This window comes from Neophocaena asiaeorientalis, unplaced genomic scaffold (genome assembly GCF_003031525.2).
Source record: "Neophocaena asiaeorientalis asiaeorientalis breed wild unplaced genomic scaffold, Neophocaena_asiaeorientalis_V1.1 scaffold75, whole genome shotgun sequence".
Lineage (NCBI taxonomy): Eukaryota > Metazoa > Chordata > Mammalia > Artiodactyla > Phocoenidae > Neophocaena > Neophocaena asiaeorientalis.
Window position 1 is genome coordinate 66,039 of NW_020172719.1, and position 18,871 is coordinate 84,909.

The window sequence follows — 18,871 nt, forward strand, 5'->3', positions numbered from 1 at the left end:
CAGATGACATTTTAATGGATGGAAACGTACACCTTAATGAATCGCTCTCTGGGAGCAGGGGCAGCCGTGCGGGTTGAGCACTGTACCAGATCTGGGTTCCGGAGCTGGCTCTTCTGTGACTCTGAGCTGAGCCACTCAGCATCTGACACCTTCTGCTCTTCTGCCAAATGCCGGGATCACACCGCTTTCCTGCCTCTGATGACCTCAGATGTTTGTTTATGGAAGCTGAATGCAACAGCGGCTGCTGAAGCCTGTGGAAGGAAGCCTCTGACTCAGCCTGTGATCGACACACGGCAATGGGGCACAGAGCAGAAGGTGTCCTCTCATTGGCTGGCAATGCCTTAGAAAGTCCTGCTGTGATTAACCCTGAATACTGCTGGAGAAGCAGCAGGAAGAGAAGAATAAAAAGTAAAAACTGGAAGACATGAGGGGAGAGCGGGAGGAGGTGGCAGGTGCGATGAGAAGCAGCGAAGCGCCTGGTGGTGCAGAGCCGTGCCGGGGCCCCAAGAGCACCGAGCGGGGCCGTGTGCATACAGCTCAGCTTCTCAGGTGCCTCTGCCCTCAAGCACACCTCTTCCATTTGCAGCCAACATCCTTCTTCACCTCTTACTGACTGAGGCCTAATTATTACTGGAAGTTCACGGCAAAACGGTTTTGAGGCAGGCTGCTTAGGTCCAAGTACTGACCCTGAGCAAGTTAATTAACCTCCTCCGGTGCTCTTTCCTCCGCTGTCCAAGACAGATGATTACAGGACTGACCACCTAGGGGTGATGTGAGGACATGAAAAGCTAGTCCACAAAGCTGTTATGAACACAGTGCCTATTACGTGGAATACACCCCAGAAATGCCGGCACATACAACTATGCGATTACCGCCCAGGCTCCGCAGTCATGCTTCCTGGTTCGAGCTCACGAACTTGGGCAGCTCTCTGTAGGCTCCCTATGCACGTGACGGAAACAACTACACCTAACTCAAAGGTTTCTCCAGAAGACGAGCTGAGAGGATACGGGTAAAACGTGTGGACCAGTAACGGCACTGTTGGAGAATCAGTACCGATCGGCTATGACAACGCTGCTGCTGCTGGCAATACCTCATCATAATATTCATCACAGAAGAGCTCATTTGTCTACTCCTCTTCCCCTCCCACTAGACTCTAAATCCCCGAGAAGAGGACAGAGACCTTTCCTCGTCTTGTATCTCCAGCACCTACCCAGTGCCCTACACGTGGGCACCCGCAGTAAGTGCTGGCTGGAGAGAGGACCACAGGTCGGGAGGGGGCCAGCACCATCCTCAGGGCTGGTCCTTCCACGACACAACCCCGCAATCTTCAGCCCGCAGGTGCATCACCTGAGGGTTTGGATGCTCACGTCCAGAAAAGATCACACGGAAGGTTCGCATCACCCAAGGACGACTACTGTTGGAAAAAGGCCAATTAGAGTGAATCCACTGGAAAGAGGGATCCAAAGTTCTGAGGAAATAAACAATTATAACAAGTACGTAAGTTGGAAAATTAACCTCAAGGTATGAAAAAGAGTCCATTTTTCTAATATTTAACAAAATTTAGATTGTGACCACAAGCTTTATGAACTGATGATGAATCAAGTATTGATGGGCGGGAGCTGCTGGGGAGGGCATACTTTCCTGACCGAACTGTCAGATGTGCTGAAGTCCTACCTCTTGGCACCTGCAAATGGGACCTTATCTGGAAACAGGTCTTCTCAGATGTAATGAAGTTAAGATGAGGGCAAACTAACTGGTGTCCTTACAAAAAAAGGGAAATTTGGACACAGACACAGAGACACACAAGGCGGACCACCATGCGACGATGGAGGAAAAGACTGGAGTGATGTGTCTATAAGCCAAGGAGGGCCAAGGACTGCTGGCCACCACGAGAGGCCAAGACGAGGCAGGAAGGACCCTCCCCTAGAGCCTCCTGAGGGAGCACAGCCCCGCTGACACCTTGATTTGGGACCTCTGGCCTCCAGAACCGTGAGAATAAATTTCTGTTCTCTTAAAATGCCAAGTTTGAGACTTACCTAGCGGTCCAGTGGTTAAGAATCCATCTGGCAATGCAGGGGATGCCTGCTCGATCCCTGGTCAGGGAACTAAGATCCCACGTACTGTGGGACAACTGAGACCGCACGCTGCAACTACTGAGCCAGTGCTGCAACTACAGAGCCCACGTGCCACAACTAGAGAGAAGCCCACGCACTGCAACCAAAGATCCCGCCTGCCGCAACTAAGACCTGACAAAGCAAAAAAAAAAAAAAACAAAAAAAACAAAAAAGCGCCAAGTCTCTGGTACTTAGTTACAGCAGCCCTAGGAAACTGACGCAAGGCTCAATAGAATTCCTGGAATGTTGCACATTCTACAGAGTTTACCGAGGGTTAACCTTCAGATGGGGGGGGCGGGCAGCAGTCCCCCACCCCCGAGAACCTCACATATTCAAACGGGCTTGCTGCCGTGTCATCTGTCCTGCCAGCTCGATCGGGATGTGGTTCTGAGGGACGGGCTTCTGCTGTTTCTGCATCCTAGTGTTGGCTGCAGCAGCCTTTCTACACTGCAGCTCCCAGTGGAACGGGGGCTCGGCCAGGTCCTCTCAGGCCCTATGCCGTCCCCCAGCCTGTGGCTATGGCCAGAGCAGCCCCTGAGATCTTCCAGGTGCCATTGCCTCTCGGGCACTCCCTGGCCGTGGGGTTTCAGAGCATGAATAGGAGCTGTCAGATTCTGCCAGTACATGCCAGAAGCAAGATGAAGAACCACTATAGGCTTGAGCGGTTTCAGAAGGCTTCATGGCAGAGTTGCAACTTGAGCTGTCCCGCAGGGATGACCAGCGTTTAGAACGAGGAACATTTACTCAACAAAATCCTACCAAGGGAGCGCTGGGTGTGGGGCTGCAGAGGGGAACCGGGCATGGTCCCCGCCCTCTGACAACTGACAGTCTAAGTCCAGTGTGTGACGTACGGCACAGCGACAGGCGCCAAGGCAGATTCTGCGGCGGCAGCGGAGGAAAGGGCGGCGCGGAGATGCTCCAGGAAACTGGCACGTAGGCTGGACGTGCAGGAATACCCAGCAGCACGCGTGCCTGGTAGGTTAGGGAGAAGTGTTCTGGGAAACGCGAACAGCAGAAACAAAAGCCCAGAGGAAGGAAGGATCGTGGCTGTGTGGGTGGTCTGTGTGAGACCCTCCGGGAAAGCGGCTTTCTCTAACGCCGCAAGTGTGGAGCGATGAAAGAGGACAGGGCTGTTGACGCCCACACAGTGCAGGAGGCCAGCTCCAAACCTAAGTACCTTAGTGCTTACAGACAATATACGTTACCGGATTAGTGTTCATATTTTGGAAGGAATTGAACTGGCAAAGGTTTTGGCTTAGGATTACTTTTTAAAATAAACTTACTTAGTACAATTCAAATATGATTTGATCCACATTAAATTCAGACATAGTTTTCAAGGACACACCTACTACTACTACCACACACACACAAAAAAGGTGTGCACGACCACATCAGAAAAGGCTACCTGAAAACAGATCTGATTTAAACCATAATTTCGCCCAAGGTCAAAGTCCACCAAGACTTACTTTTTTGACGTGATTACAGGCATGTCTGTCTTCACATCTGCAACAACAAAGAAGTGCTATTAGTTTAGACAAATTTTCCTTAAGGGGGAAAACACTGACAACCCAGAAACGACAAAGAATTTCAAGATTCACAAAATCTCACATCTAGAAGGTCGAATGAATCCTGTCCAAGCAGCCAGACAGATGCTTTATGCACCATCACTCCCTGCACACGCGCCCTGGCGGGCGCTGCTGACCCATCAGGGCCCTTGCTGGGCTCAGATGTGGCCTCGGAATCCTTCTCAACACTCCAGCTAAACAGTGGCAGCATGGAAGGGGAAACTCTGCCACCTCCGAATGCTCGGGCCCTCAACTTCTAGGCCAGAGTACCGAAACCCTAAAGTTACACACTTTACCTCCGTTCTCCGTGTTCCATCAAGCACCTTCTGTGACAGCTGCTTACATGCGCCTAAGGGAAGGGATGCTGGAGTAGATCTCATGGCGGTGTTAGCTCTGGATGTGGGTTTGGGAGTTCCAGGCTCTAGTTCCAGCTCTGGGCATCTGGCTGGAAGAGTCTTGCCCTTAAAATGTTGACCAGGTCACTAACAGAGTGGGTTTTTGTCCTGGTCCTCCCTCACCCTGCCTTTGGGCAGCTCATCTTTCCTTTATCCATACTCGGCTTCCTCTCTGGTGCCCTAAAGGCCTGGAATTGATGACGTTCGGCTTTAAAATCCTAGGGAGGTGAGTTCACAGACACCTATCTCCTTAGTAATTTGACCTAAGGAGACCTCCCTCCTCTGGTAATTTAACAACAAGCTACAATTTAGCAAGTTTTACTGACAGCCTTCCATGTGCCAAGCACGAGATATACAGAAGTAATAAAGCAAATCCCCTCTCCTTGCGATACTCACACTCTAGCTGGGGAGACAGACCAGACATGACTGACTCTAACCCAAGCTGATTCTAACCCTTCTTGAGCAAGGACAGTACATACTGTAAAGGGACTGGCTTACTTTACCTGGAAGGGTTAGGAAAAAACACAAAGGAGAAGGAATAATCGAGTGGGGCTCTGAAGAATGAGTAAGAGTTCGCCAGGCGGACCAGGGGAAAAAGGCAGAGGACACGATGCACAAAGGCTGGGGATGGCAAACGCATGGCAGTTTCACACATCGGCCGGCAGCCCAAGGTGGCCGTGGTACCAACAAGTAGAAGACGGTGGGTGGAGAGGGGGTAGATGAGGTTGAAGCCAAAATGTTGAAATGGACATTCGAGACCTACTTCCCGAGGGCAGCCCACAACCTTAATCTCTGTTTCCTTGGCCTAAATTCATTTCCTTCAAATTTCTACCCTACTTAAAACTTGGTTACTACATAGATCAGGAAAAGATTCCCAACTGTTAAGACCATTACACTATTTGAAAACTTTCTATTTTTGGGGGGCCAAATATTAGTAACTGCTGAAGCTGGGTGATGGGGACAGGCAGGGTCATTATGCTACTTGCTCTATTTTTTTTTTCCTCCCTTTTAAAAACTCTATGAAAAAATTGAAAACATACAAAAGTAGAGAGAACAGTGTAATAAATTCCATGTGTCCATCACTCAGCTTGAAATTAACTCATGGCCAATGGTGCTCTACCTGTTCTTCTGCCCATTCCCCTGGCCCCCAGATTATTCTGAAACATATCCCTCATATCGCTTCATCTCTAAATGGTTCGGTACATCCACGATCACCATGAGAACATGCCCAGGCTGGCCTGTGGAGGATGACATACCCGGTACCCTCCCCGCCTCATCCCACTTGAGGCCATCCTAGACCAGCTGACCGCCATCCAACAGACAACCAGACACCAATGAGTCCAGCTACATCCATCACTGGACTTCTAATAGTGCAGCCAGTGGATCCATAACTAACCAGATGGGTGAGCACATCCAGCCAAGATCAGTGGACCCACCCAGCAAACCCAGCAACTCCAATGAGCAATCTGGTTGCTGTTGAGAGCCACTGAATTTGGGGGTGGTCTGTTAAACAACACTGTGGCAGGAGATACAAAGTCTATCCCATTAGGACTGAACAGTCAAATTACCATGTTTTAAAGTCACTCAAAAGAGCTTCCTCTGTGGCTACACCACCTTATTGTCATGTAATACATTTACAAGGTTCCAAGGTCAAACCTATAGTCTCACCTCTCTCTCCATCCTGTTCCATCCCTCGCCCACAGGCATTAAAAAAACTATGATTTATCCTTCCTTACATTCCAAAAATATATTTATATTCCTCTGCCTCTAGATAAGCCATAGCATACTTTCCTTTACCTTGCTTTCTTTGCTTAGAAATATATCCTAGTGATGTCCCATTCCTACCTCAGCTCCACAGCATGTCATTATATGAATGTTCTATAGTTCATTCAGCTGGGATCCCCACCCTCCATGGACATTTTGGTTGTTTCCAGTCTTTCAACATTAGAAACAGTGTTGCAATGAATAGCCTTGGGCTCTTTCTTTTCATATTTTTGCCAGTGTATCTTTAAGATAAATTCCCAGAAGTGGAATTGCTGGGTTAAAAGTAAATGCATAGGGGCTTCCCTGGTGGTGCAGTGGTTTAGAGTCCGCCTGCTGATGCGGGGGACACGGGTTCATGTCCCGGTCCGGGAAGACCCCACATGCTGCGGAGCGGCTGAGCCCGTGAGCCATGGCCGCTGAGCCTGCGCGTCCGGAGCCTGTGCTCCGCAACAGGAGGGACCACAACAGTGAGAGGCCCGCATACCGCAAAAAAACAAAACAAAAAACCAAAAAGTAAATGCATATACTGGGCAACTGGATATCCACAGGCAAAACAATGAAGCTGGACCCATACCTTACATCATAGAAGAGCTGAAACTACATCACAGAAGAGCTGAAACTATTAACCTCTTAGAAGAAAACACAGGGAAAATCTACACAAGCTTGGATTTGGTAATTGTTCCCTAGTATGACACCAAAAGCACATGAAAAGAAAAAAAAAATTAAAACGATAAACTAGACTTCATTAAAATGAAAAACTTTTACCACTTCACACTCATTAAAATGGCTATCATCCAAAACAAAAACAGAAAAGAACAAGTTGGTGAGGATGTGGAAAAATTGGAAAACCTTACGCATTGCTGGTGGGAATGTAAAATGATGCAGGTGTTATGGAAAACAGTTCGTGGTTCCTCAAAAAATTAAAATAGAATTATCATATGATCCAGCAAGTCTACTCCTAGGTATACACAGAAGAGAAATGAAAACATATGGATAGACAGCATGGATAGACCTTGAAAAAATTATCCTAGGTGAAGGACACAAAAGGTTTCCACTTACATGAGATATTTAGAATGGGCAAAATCAAAGACACAGAAAGCATATTAAGGTTACCAGGGGTTAGGGGGAGAGGAGGACGGGGGGCAGCAAATGTATATATGGTTTTTCGAGACAGTCAAGTCCCCTTCGTAGTGGCCATACCACCTGCACGCCCACCAGCAATGCACGAGAGTGCTTCTCGGGCTCACCAATGGGGCACACTGGCAAACTTTCTGATTTCTGTCACTCTGATTGCTGAAATGGTATCTCAGTGCAGTTTTAATTTGTATTTTGTCTTGCAATACAATGTTTTGAAAAATTCTTTCTAATTCTGTTTTAACCTGCTGGTATTGGCTGTATAATTACCATGAGACTCCCTTAGAAAAATACACCCAGATGAAAGCTTTATAAATTAAAGAGGAACAGCAAATGGGAACCATATACATTAGTATGTTTTCACAAATACATCAATGTCATGGTTATTGTTGTAAATTCCAATTCTAGAAATAAAATATAAAACCCACCTTGCACACAGGTGAGGAGGCACTTAATTACTAGTACCTTCCACACACACAGGACCCTGCTGAGCAATGCTTAACAACAGAAAAGCCTAAATAACACTTTTGATAATTCCAGAAATTAGACGAAACACATTTTCACCAATCATAAGAACCCTTTCACCTTGATTAGAATCACTCTAGTTGCTATTTTTACCAGTAAAACTGCCAGTGGCATGTTACTTCTCCTCTAGAATTTTACTGTATAATCTGCTGTTAGAGCTAAAAATGAAGAAAAAGATAATCGGCCAAAAGAACTGAATGTTGCACAAGTTTACCTTTCCATTTAGCAACCAGCTTAGGATCTGAAATCGTGAAGTTTGGACGGCTTCTGGACAGGATACCTTTTCCAAAATAACCCTTCCGGGAAGAGAAAAAATAGTTCAGGTTTAGTTACCAATTTTTTAGCTGAGGGAGAATAACTACTTGAGTTAACAAGACAGTCATTGCATTTTTCACAGCTTGACATCTTCCCTCTGATTATAGATAATTCATGATTACTAGTGAATATCTTAGCATCTTCTCTCTCTGATCGTTTGAAGGGAGCTGGGAAGTTTCCAGGGCACCTCGCTTGTCTCGTGAGTAGTGGTCTCAGTCCAGGTCTGGTAAGCTGAAGGTGAAGGGCAGGCAGAGGCAGGATCTCCTCTGCACACGTGGATTAGGAACAGTGGCCTAAAAGCGGGAGCCAAGTCCACCAGGAACAAAAAGCTTCTCGGATTCTCCTGTTCGCAGAACTGAGGTACTATTCTTCTCCCTCCTGCTGACTCCAAAAACACTGATTCTCCATTCCCCATTTCTTAAAATTAGAAAATATTTAAACCCATAGAAAACTGAAAGAATAATAAAATGAACACCCTATACCCTCCACCCAGATTGACAATCACAATAAATCATGTGTATGGCGCTTCACAAAGCCTCCGCTTAATGTTACATATCACGAATGGGGAGGAGACTGTCCTTGGCCTAGACCCCTGTCTCACTGGGGTCAGTGTCACCCACTGTATCCCACTTTGGGAAGGTGACTACAACATGTATTTTATATAAAATGTCTAGAGAAGGCACATTACAGAAACAGGAAGTGGATCAGCAGTGCCTGGGCTGGGTGTGGGGACAGGGATTAAGTACAGTGAGCATCAGGGGGCCTTCTGTGGCCGCGGGGAATGCTCTACAAGTGGACTGTCATGGTGGGGGCACAGCTCTATGAATTTATAACAGTCATTGCATCGGGCACTTACAATGGGTGAATTTTATGGCTGTAAATTATAGCGCAATAAAGCTGCTTTAAAAATGCCTCCAGTATTGGGGCTTCCCTGGTGGCGCAGTGGTTGAGAGTCCGCCTGCCGATGCAGGGGACACGGGTTCGTGCCCCGGTCCGGGAAGATCCCACATGCCGCGGAGCGGCTGGGCCCGTGAGCCATGGCCGCTGAGTCTGCGCGTCTGGAGCCTGTGCTCCGCAACGGGAGAGGCCAAAACAGTGAGAGGCCCGCATACCGAAAAAAAAAAAAAAAAAAAAAATTGCCTCCAGTGTTGAATTGGCTATGGGGGAAAAAATAAGCAAGCTTCCAATCTCATTCCAAACCTATGGCTGATGGAAAAAGCCAAAACTGGAACTCGTCCTCATGTAAGAAGAGGTCCTCAACCAGGAGAGTGAGCAAAGGACCTGCTGAAGCCCCATCTGGTTTGTCCTGAGCCAGAATGATGTGCCATCCTACGGTTACCTCTGGGGATGGAGTGGCAGTGAGAGGAGGGAAATCTTTACTTTTTACCCATTACATTGCTGTAAATTGCTTGAATTTTTTTTTTTTTTTACAATGAACATGTGTTCCTTTTATAATCAAAAAACAAGAAAGGTCAACGCACTGACCCAGCTTCACTGACGAAATGTGGGTTTGTGGCTGGGAGCTGTCCTCTGGGCTTATGGCTTCGGGGCACCTGATTCTGTTCCTACATTGGACTAAACGGCAAGGAAGGCGTATGGGTCATTCATGGTCTGTTTCTGGGGGTGGATGGGGAGAGAGTGGCTGGCTCCGGGCTGTCAGGAAGCAGCAGGGCTGAGGCTGCCCGCACATACCTTCCCATAGAGCTGTTCCATATCTTCTGCGTTCCTCACTATCACATTGTTGTTTATCATCTCGGCCCGGAATATTCTAAAGTCCTTCTTAGGACCACAGTCCTGACCGAAAGGGATCGGCAGTGGAGACTCATAGCTCTCATACACTCTTCTTTTCCTCTTTGGGGGACGGAAAACTGCCTCTGCCATTTTTCAAGGTAACTGTTCTTTAAAGACTGTAATAGGGAGAAAGAAACAAGTCAATCAATAACTATACCGACCAAACATGTGAGTACATTTATATCCAGGCTCAGAAAACCTTGTGGTCTGTGGGAAAAATATTTACAAAGCAGTGAACAACAAGAGAGAGTAACGAGAAGATTTTGTTTGCACAGCACAAAGCCTACCCACCTAGGGCATCTCGAGTACTTCCCACGACAATGCCGTGGTACCATTTCTCATTCCAGCTGACGAGACTGAGGCCTAGTGACACGTCCATGGTCACAGTGCCACTCGTAGGTCTCCTGACAGCAAGCACAAGAGGATTTCTGCCCATAAGGATTCCTCCCAGCCTCTCAAGCGGCCGACAGACATTTACCGAGCACCCACCAGAGGCTCCCAGTCATCAGAGGTGCTAGGGATATAAAGAGAAAACCAAAAGGACCCTGTCCTCAACGAAGTAAATCTAGTGAGCACCTCCTTTTCCAAAAAAGGACCTTAAAATACGTTCCAAACATTTGGTCAATCATCTCCCAGTTTTTCGGGTAAATTAATAATAGTGACAACAGCAGCAGCAGTCATCATTGAAGGGTCTATTCCTCAGCACCAAGCGTGAGTGGCTAAGAGCAGGAAGTGTCAAGCCAGAGGGCAGGGATGGGAATCGGCTTCACCACCGCCCAGCTGTGTGATGTGGGGCAAAAGTTACTTGATCTCTCTGTGCTTTGGTTTCCCCATCTGCAAAATAAGGATAAATACAGACTCCATCTTATAGTTTAGACCCATAGGAGCTTAGAACAGCCCCGGCACGCAGCACTGAGTGCTCTGCACGTCCACTATGATTACTATTATGGCACTATTACTATTAACACTAAGAACACCGTGTGACAGATGAGGAAACACAGCCAGGTTGGACAGATGGTGTCAGAGGCCTAGAGGGTGGTGGCCCTGGATGACCCCGGGTCTGCTGAATGCCAAAGGCCACGCTATTCCCTCTGGGTTCTGCTGTAAGCACAGGCAGGCCTCCTCTTGTTTGAAGGCTCACTGTTTCCCCAGGTTAGGGGCTGAAGGGTTACAGAGAATTATGGAGAATTATGGAATTACCATGTGCCCAGTACTGTGAGGGAGGAAAGGAAGGCGAAGCCAGTACCTCTCCCTTCCAGGCCTTACCCTCAACCCGAGAAGACAAAACAAGGACAAAACACACACAGGCTGCAATTCAATAATGGCTGGGGGAAGGAAGTCAAGTTGAGTGCATTGTACGATAAAGACAGAGAGCCACAGCAGATGCATTTAACTCAGGAAAACTCAACCACATGCAAGGGGGAAACACAGACAGTGCAGGGGACTGGGTCAGGTGCTCCACTCATTGGGCAGGTGCCCTGGAATGAGAGAGGGGACCGGAATCTGCTGCACCCTCAGTCCCGGCTCTGGACCCGACTTACACGGACAGCACATCTGGTGCTTGAAGATACAGTGGAGCTGTATCACACGTGTTTAGCCTCCATGGCTCCAAACTCTCACAGGGGAACACGTACGACTGATCATTTAGGTGCCTCCTGCACTCAATACCAGCACCCTGTTGGGCAAAGGATGTAATCAAGCCTGAAACAGCCAACGAAGGCAGCCAAAGCTGAGGCAGGAAGCGGAGTGGCTTTAAGGGTTTATGCCCGTTAAAAAGAAATCAAAAGCCTTGTCCAATGTGTAATGATTCCTTTATCCACCCTCCCAAAGATGTTGAGGAATTAAATGAGGACAAAGAAAAACAAAGACCACGGAAGTTAGAGACATTGATAAATCAATTACAAAAGTAACAATAAAAAGTAAGAATCAGCAAGTTGGAACCGCCATAGAATTGCCAAAGTATTCCAAGCAGCAAAATGCTAAAATAATTTAATTTCTAAATAAGAGCCCTTCAGTGGAATTAAACAATGAGCACAACTGTATCATTTTACATACATGTGTGTGTGTGTGTGTACACACACACACACGCACGCACACCGCGATAGAGCATTCATAACAGTACTACGTACACCACATGTTAATGGACAATTAAGATTTCCTCCCAAGGGCATTCTAAGTAGATTTTTCACTTGCCAATTTATCACTCAACCCAAGCAACTACAGTTGACCCCTGAACAACATGGGATTTAACTGCATGGGTATACTTACACCCAGATTTTTTTCAAGAGTAGATGTCACAGTACTACACCATCCACAGTTGGCGCAGATGCAGAACCTCGGATATGAAGGAACCAGGGATACAGAGGGCCGACTATAAATCACACTCAGATTTTTGACTGCAGAGAAGGTCAGAGCCCTGACTCCCCCGCGTTGTTCAAGGGTCAATTGTACTGCATTTAGCATTCAATTGAAGAAACGGCGATTTTTTCTAAAAATTAAAACGATGTCGTATTGGCTTTTTTGAGGCAGGATGTGGGTCTCTAGTGAGGCACCTTCTAGGGATTTCCAGGAATAATTCGAACTTTTATGATCATCGCACTTTTATAACTTAACCTCTGGTTAGTATTTGATTTGTATATATTACATTTGAGATTTTTAAGAAAGGGAAAATTTTAATGGCTAACTTCAAAAACTTCCAATTAAATTCTCTCAGACAAGTGAAATAGTTCTGTTCCAATTTGCCTGGTTTGTTTAGGATTTTCCCTTTCAGATTGCTATTACACTCTCAAAAAAAAAAAAAAGGCAAAAATGAGCTATGACACTTGATGGCAAGAACTCTGTACTCCTACCCAAGTTTGCATGACAGAAGGCTCCTGCTACAAAAGATTCTCAGTTTTTCACAAAACTTCAAAATCCCAGGTTTAGTGCCACCTCTGCACATGAGACAGGAAGCACATCAAGAATCTGGCTCTTGGGCTTCCCTGGTGGCGCAGTGGTTGAGAGTTCGCCTGCTGATGCAGGGGACATGGGTTCATCCCATATATGCAAAGCTGCCATTACGATCATGTGACTTTCAACACCCCAGGTAAAGCTCCCTGAACCCAGTTTCTTCCTCTTCAAATTGAACAGAACTAGAAAACAGTCCGGAAGCCACTCAAATGTTAAACACTAAGTAACCATATGACCCAGCAATTCCACTCCTGGGTAGATAAAAGAAAACTGAAAACATGTTCGTACAAAAATTTGTACACAGGACTTCCCTGGTGGTGCAGCGGTTAAGAATCTACCTGCCAAGGCAGGGGACACGGGTTTGAGCCCTGGTCCAGAAGGATCTCACATGCCGCGGAGCAACGAAGTCCGTGTGCCACAACTACTGAGCCTGTGTTCTAGAGCCCAGGAGCCACAACTACTGAGTCCACATGCCACAACGACTGAAGTCCGTGAACCTAGAGCCCGTGCTCCACAACAAGAGAAGCCACCGCAATGAGAAGCCTGTGCACCGCAACGAAGAGTAGCCCCCGCTCGCCACAGCTAGAGAAAGCCCACGCGCAGCAACGGAGACCCAATGCAGCCATACATACATAAATAAATAAATAAATAAATAAATAAATGTTTACAGCAGTATTGTTCATAATAGTCAAAGAGTAGAAACAACCGAGATGTCCATCAACAGACGAATGGATCAACAAAATGGGTTATATCCATATAATGGAATATTATCAGCAATTAACAGACGAATGAAGTACTGATACAGACTACAACATGTGTGAACCTTGAGAGCATTATGTGGAGTGAAAGAAGCCAGTCACAAAAGACCACACATTGTATAAGACCATTAACATGAAACGTCAGGAACAGGCAAATCCAAAGGGCAACACCAAGTAGATTAGTGGCTGCCAGGTGCTGGGGGAAGGGAGCTATGGGGAATGACTGCCCATAGGTATGGGGTTTATTTTGAGGGATGAAAAAGCTTTACAATTAGATTGCATTGATGGTGTTGGGCTGCGTAACTCGGAATGTATTAAAATCACTGAATTGTACATTTCACAAGGGTTAATTTTATGGTATATGAATCATCTCTCAATAAAGCTGAAAAAATTCAATAGGACAAACCAGAAGATCTCTCGTGTCGTAGTTTCGTAGAAGAGTTGCCTTGTGTGGAACTGGGAAGGCAAAGCAGGGGAGGAAGGATTGAGTTTGTTATTCTCCATATCTGCAATAGGCATTTCAGAAATGTTTCTTCAGTGCCAAGACAGGAGATCAGCATGATGGGAGATGTGGGATGTGAGTACAATTACAACAGCTAACCATCAACTGGAGGTACAACATGCCACGCACCGACTGTGCCAACACTACACACGTGGGTACCACTACCCGCATTTCACAGATGAGTAAATGGAGGCTTAGAGAGGGCAGGTCACTTGGCCACAGCGCCACAGCTGGGAAGATGAGAGGCCAGTAAGGTAGGGAGACAGGGCACGGTGAGAAGACTGGCTTCAAAGAGGACCCCTGTCTGAAGCACACACAAATGTACAGGAAGGACTGGGCCATTGGTCAGGGGGTTTGGGATGTGAAGGCTTGATGCCTGTGCAGCTTCTCAAGCCGGGAATGACAACTGAAAAGATTAAGAGGGAATTCCCTGGCAGTCCTGTGGTTAGGACTCCATGCGTTCACTGCTGAGGGGCCGGGTTCAACCCTGGTTGGGGAACTATGATCCCACAAGCCACTAGGCAGGGCAGAGGGAAAAAAAAAAAAAAGTTTAAAAGAAAAGGTTAAGAAAATTAAACTGGGGTCATATATAACAGTGGCTCTCAAGGCTTCGACGCCCTTAGAATCACCTGGGGAAATTCTGAAACTTCCAATGCCCAGGCCTTACCTATAATTACATCAGAAATTCTGGGGTGGGACCCAGGTGATTTCAATATGTAGCCAAAGTTGTCAACTACTGGTGATAGGATGGCCTATTCAAACTCAGTGCCAACAGCCAACTCCACTGTACAGGTGAGGAAAGGGACTCAGGGGTTGACTGCTACGCACATGTAAGGAAGCAGTTGCTACTCTTCCTTTTCTAAACCTGGGCATACCAACCCGAGGCACCAATAATGTTAAGTACATTTACTTTTCTATCAAATTCAGGACTTGGTCCTAATTCTTCCCTTGAGCAGATAAGCTAACACCTTTTAGGTGTTCAGTAAATGTTTATTCCAAACAAAACAAAGTAAAACAAAAAGGGGGAGGTAGCTTCATTTGACTTTCCAACCCTGTGGGCCCACCTTGCCAAACCAGCCTGGTTAAAACCTCCCACTCAGCACAACTCAGATTCTCCCAATTAAAAAACCACTGAAGCTCCGAATGCGTACCTCCTGGGCCAGGGGAGGCAAGGATTAAAGGGAGAAGGCAAACAATCCTGTCTCTGGGGAGTTTTCAGGTTAGAACCCGAGACTAGACATGTAAACAAACGATAAACCTTTGCAAGCTGTTGTGAGGATTAGATGGGTAATTGTGCGAAGGAGCCCAGGCCTACCATGTGAAGTGCTAGCCCGACGGAAGCTGTAGCTGCAACTAATGATCAAGAAGTGTTAAGGGCCCAACAAACCCGCAACTCCTTGTCATTACGCATCCCTTTGCTGGTTCCCTAGAGTGGCGCCCCCAGCAATCCTACTAGCGGCTAAAGCTCCACTCGGGCACAGCCGGTGTCAGGTGCACCTTGACGTCCTCTGTCCCCAGCACTGCACGTGGCGTTAATGTTTCCAGAAAGAACATAAAAAAGAGGACTACGGGTACACGGAGAAGGGGAAAGGGGCTAATTCCGGTGGAACAAGGAAGCCAGGCCCCGCGTCCCGGCCCAGTCTGGTGCGACCCTGAGACCCGGGGAACGTCTGTGGGCCGTTTCCGCTCTCGCCACAGAGGGCTTTCGAAAAAGGCGATGTCTCCTCCCGCGGCGGAGACCCCCCCCAACCCCCCTCGTGCTGCGGCACCGCGCTCAGCTCCCCGGGACGCGACCTGCTCCCGGACCCCGGAGCCTTACCTTCCTCTGCCCAACGCGCTCGCCGTTACCCTGGCAACGCCGGCCGGGGGGGGCGGCACCGCTGCCGTCAAGCAGTGCGGCCGCAAAGCCGGACGACTGCGCAGCCGCAGAGCCCGAGGGAGGGCCCACCGGGTGTTTGCGGAGCGCACCCGTGCAGCGCAGGGCCTTAAGGCGGGTCTTCGGTGGGTGCTGCTCGTTCTTCGCGAGGTGTAAGGCAGAGGCGGCGCGTCCTCTTTCCTGCCTTCCCAGTGATCGTATCGCTACCCCCGTGCACACATGCTGTTCTCGTTTAATCCCCAAAACAATCCCGCAAGATCCATTTTACAGATGAGATCTAAGTTACTTATCCAATGTCACGTAGTTGGGAGGTACTGGAGTTAAGAGTGATAGGACTAGACTCAGAACTCAGGTCTAAGGACTTGGGGTCCTCGCCCCTGGGGAGATGGGGCTCTTGAAGCGACCGGACTTGATATGACCCCAGCCCTGAGGAAGCGGGTCCGCTGAGCTCAGCCCGCAGACTTCAGCTTTCTCAATGCTTTTTTGTGTAAGTGCAGCATGCAGGGAACCTGTAAGAAGTGCCCCCTCGCACAGGGCACTGACCAAAAGCCCCTGTAGGCACTGGCCGCCCTGTGCAGCGTCAAGAACAAGTCAAGGACAACGGGCCGGGAGTCAGACCGGCATTTGCATCCCCACCTCCCCGCTCACTGGCTGTGTGGTTGGTCTTGAGTGAATGACATAACCTTTCTGGGCCACAGTTTCCTCTATTGAAAAATGGGTCGTCAGGATTATGAGGGAAGAGCAAAACAAAAGTGCCCCGGGAATTGTAAAAGTTTCTCCCACCTGGTTATTTTAAAGGAGGCCTGGTAGGGAGTGTAATAAACACCTTCCTAAATATGAACCCCAGGGTCCCCAGCACACATACCACACATGCTGGGCAGGTGGGGAAGGTGGGTGACAGGGAAGGGTGGCAAATTGTGCCAGAGAGATTTATGGGGCTAGGTGAGACAGGCTTTGAAATCTGGACCTTTCCTAACTTCCTCTTGTCTCCAGGCCTTCCCACACGCTGTTGTCTCTACCTGGAACATCCTTCTCCCCTGTCTGGAGCAGTGATTCCTGGTCACCCTTTAGGCCTCAGCTCAGATATCTCTTCCTCAGACTTGACTTCCTCTTGCTTTCCCAGGCTGGCTTGGGTGACTTGCCTCTGTGTTCCCACAGTAGTCTGGTGCCCCCTATGCTGTCCCTGATGCCTGGTCTTCCTTAACTGGACTGCGAGCTCCTAGTAGAAAGAGCTCAAGAGGTGGCATTAAGTGGGTGGTCTGCCTGCAGGGGCCTTAACTGCTTAGCTCAGGAGTTCAGATTTTAGAGAAATCAGAAGCCGAATATCTTCCTGGTTACAACGTTGCAAAAAAGGGAGAACTTGAGCAACATTCACAGAATAGTGGTATCAGGATGGTTTGGGCTGGGAAGAGAGAGGTGGAGGGAGGCTGTAATATTGCACCAGAACATGCCAATGGAGGAAATACTGGATTTAGAATGAGAGGCTTTTAAAAATGAAAGGGAACTCCGAGGTTGTCCAGTTCAACTTCCTTACTTAACCGATAAGAAAAAAGGCTCAGAGGCACCGTGAGTTGCCAGAGGTAACAGAGCAAGTCTGAGGGGGCGCTGAGACTAGAGCCAGGTCTCCACAACCTCAGCGGGTGCTCGGCGCTCGGCACTCGGCTTGGGAGGCGCCCGTAATGGGATCTCAGGGGCCATCATCTGCAGCCCTGTCCCCACAGAGGGTCCAGAGTGAAAGCTAATGAACAAGATATTCTTCCCCCAAGATTTTCTCCTTGGTGTTTCACCCCCTCCCCGCTGTGTGGTGCAGCTTTTGGGAAATCAGTTCCTTGACCAGGAATTGAATCCAGGCCACAGCAGTGACAGTGCGGAATACTAACCACGAGGCCACCAGGTAACTCCCAATAGTGTGTATTTTAAACATATGGTTATGGTCCTTTTCAAACATACACAAAAGTAGATCGCTTCCAGCATCTTCAACCTTTGGTATCTTGTTTCTTTTACACTCTCCATAAATACACCTTTTCCCCACTGCTGGTGTATTTTAAAGCAATTCCAGACATCATATAATTTCACTCATATTATTTAAATATGTGACTCTAACAGGTAAGAATTTAAATTTTATTACATATATATCTATATAGTTGATTCTTGTTATTCACAGAAGTTCTATAGAGTCACCATGAACACTGAATTGGTGAACACTGAACCATTGCTTCTAAGGGAATGCAGGTCGGTTCCTGGCAGCCTCTGGTCACAACATTTTCATCAACCAATCGATACACAACCTTGTTTTATGTGTACTTTCTTTTAAAAACACTTTATTTAATGTCTGTTGTAGATTCATGAACATTGAACTCATGGCCCACATCAGTATAACTCACACCTGAACAAATCTCATCTAACAAGTGTATTTTCTCCATAGGGCACGTCACGGCATTCTTGGCTTAGGGACGCTAGACAGCACTTCAGCACTCTGCTTGGGGTTCATTTTATTTATTTTAAATTTTTAATAAATTGATTTTATTAATTTTTTAATTTGTGGCTGCCTTGGGTCTTCATTGGGGTGCGTGGGCTTCTCATTGCGGTGGTTTCTCTTGTTGTGGAGCACGGGCTCTAGGTGCGCGGGCTTCAGTACTTGTGGCTTGTGGGCTCAGCAGCTGTGGCTCGTGGGTTCTAGAGCACAGGCTCAGTAGTTGTGGCGCATGGGCTTAGTTGCTCCGCAGCATGTGTGATCTTCCCGGACCAGGGCTCGAACCCGTGCCCCTGCACTGGCAGGCAGATTCTCAACCGCTGTGCCACCAGGGAAGCCCCTTGTGGTTCATTTTAAAATTACCAACACAAATCACAAAAACATGAAAAACGTGGCACTAACGAGATGGCAAAAAGCACACTTGTTTATGATATGAGAGCTGAAATAAGACAGAGTATCACCGGTTGACTTCAGCTGAGGACAGGCATATTGGGAGACTGAAATTTTTCTCCTGTCTACGCATGTGCGTGTCTGTAAGTGATCCAGTACTGTGAATATCGGTTTTGGCATTACAAATACATTTTAGCCAGGAGGTGAATTTGCAAATGCAGAATCTGCCAATAATGACGATTGACTGTACATGTATATTCCCAATATCATTAACACATCTAAGAAAATGAACAATAATCCTTAACGTCATGTGCGTATGA

At 47.5% G+C, this 18,871-nt stretch overlaps 1 protein-coding gene across 5 annotated transcripts in view; it reads right to left on the bottom strand.

Moving 5' to 3' along the window:
- Positions 1–15,673, bottom strand: part of TSEN2 (tRNA splicing endonuclease subunit 2) — a 39,071-nt gene extending 23,398 nt beyond the window's left edge. For 3 of the 5 annotated variants that reach the window (XR_003002571.1, XM_024740216.1, XM_024740213.1), the window contains exons 1-4: positions 15,632–15,673; positions 9,505–9,719; positions 7,712–7,793; positions 3,581–3,617 (exon numbers count right to left, since the gene is read on the bottom strand). Coding sequence is in view for 4 of the 5 variants with exons in the window: in XM_024740216.1 (XP_024595984.1) it covers positions 3,581–3,617; positions 7,712–7,793; positions 9,505–9,693 (308 nt within the window). In the remaining variant the exon portion in view is untranslated. Of the gene's footprint in view, positions 1–3,580; positions 3,618–7,711; positions 7,794–9,504; positions 9,720–9,894; positions 10,031–11,144; positions 11,254–15,631 lie in introns of those variants that run through there. The other 2 variants (XM_024740214.1, XM_024740215.1) reach the window with 2 other exon arrangements.
- Positions 15,674–18,871: the final 3,198 nt, after the last annotated feature.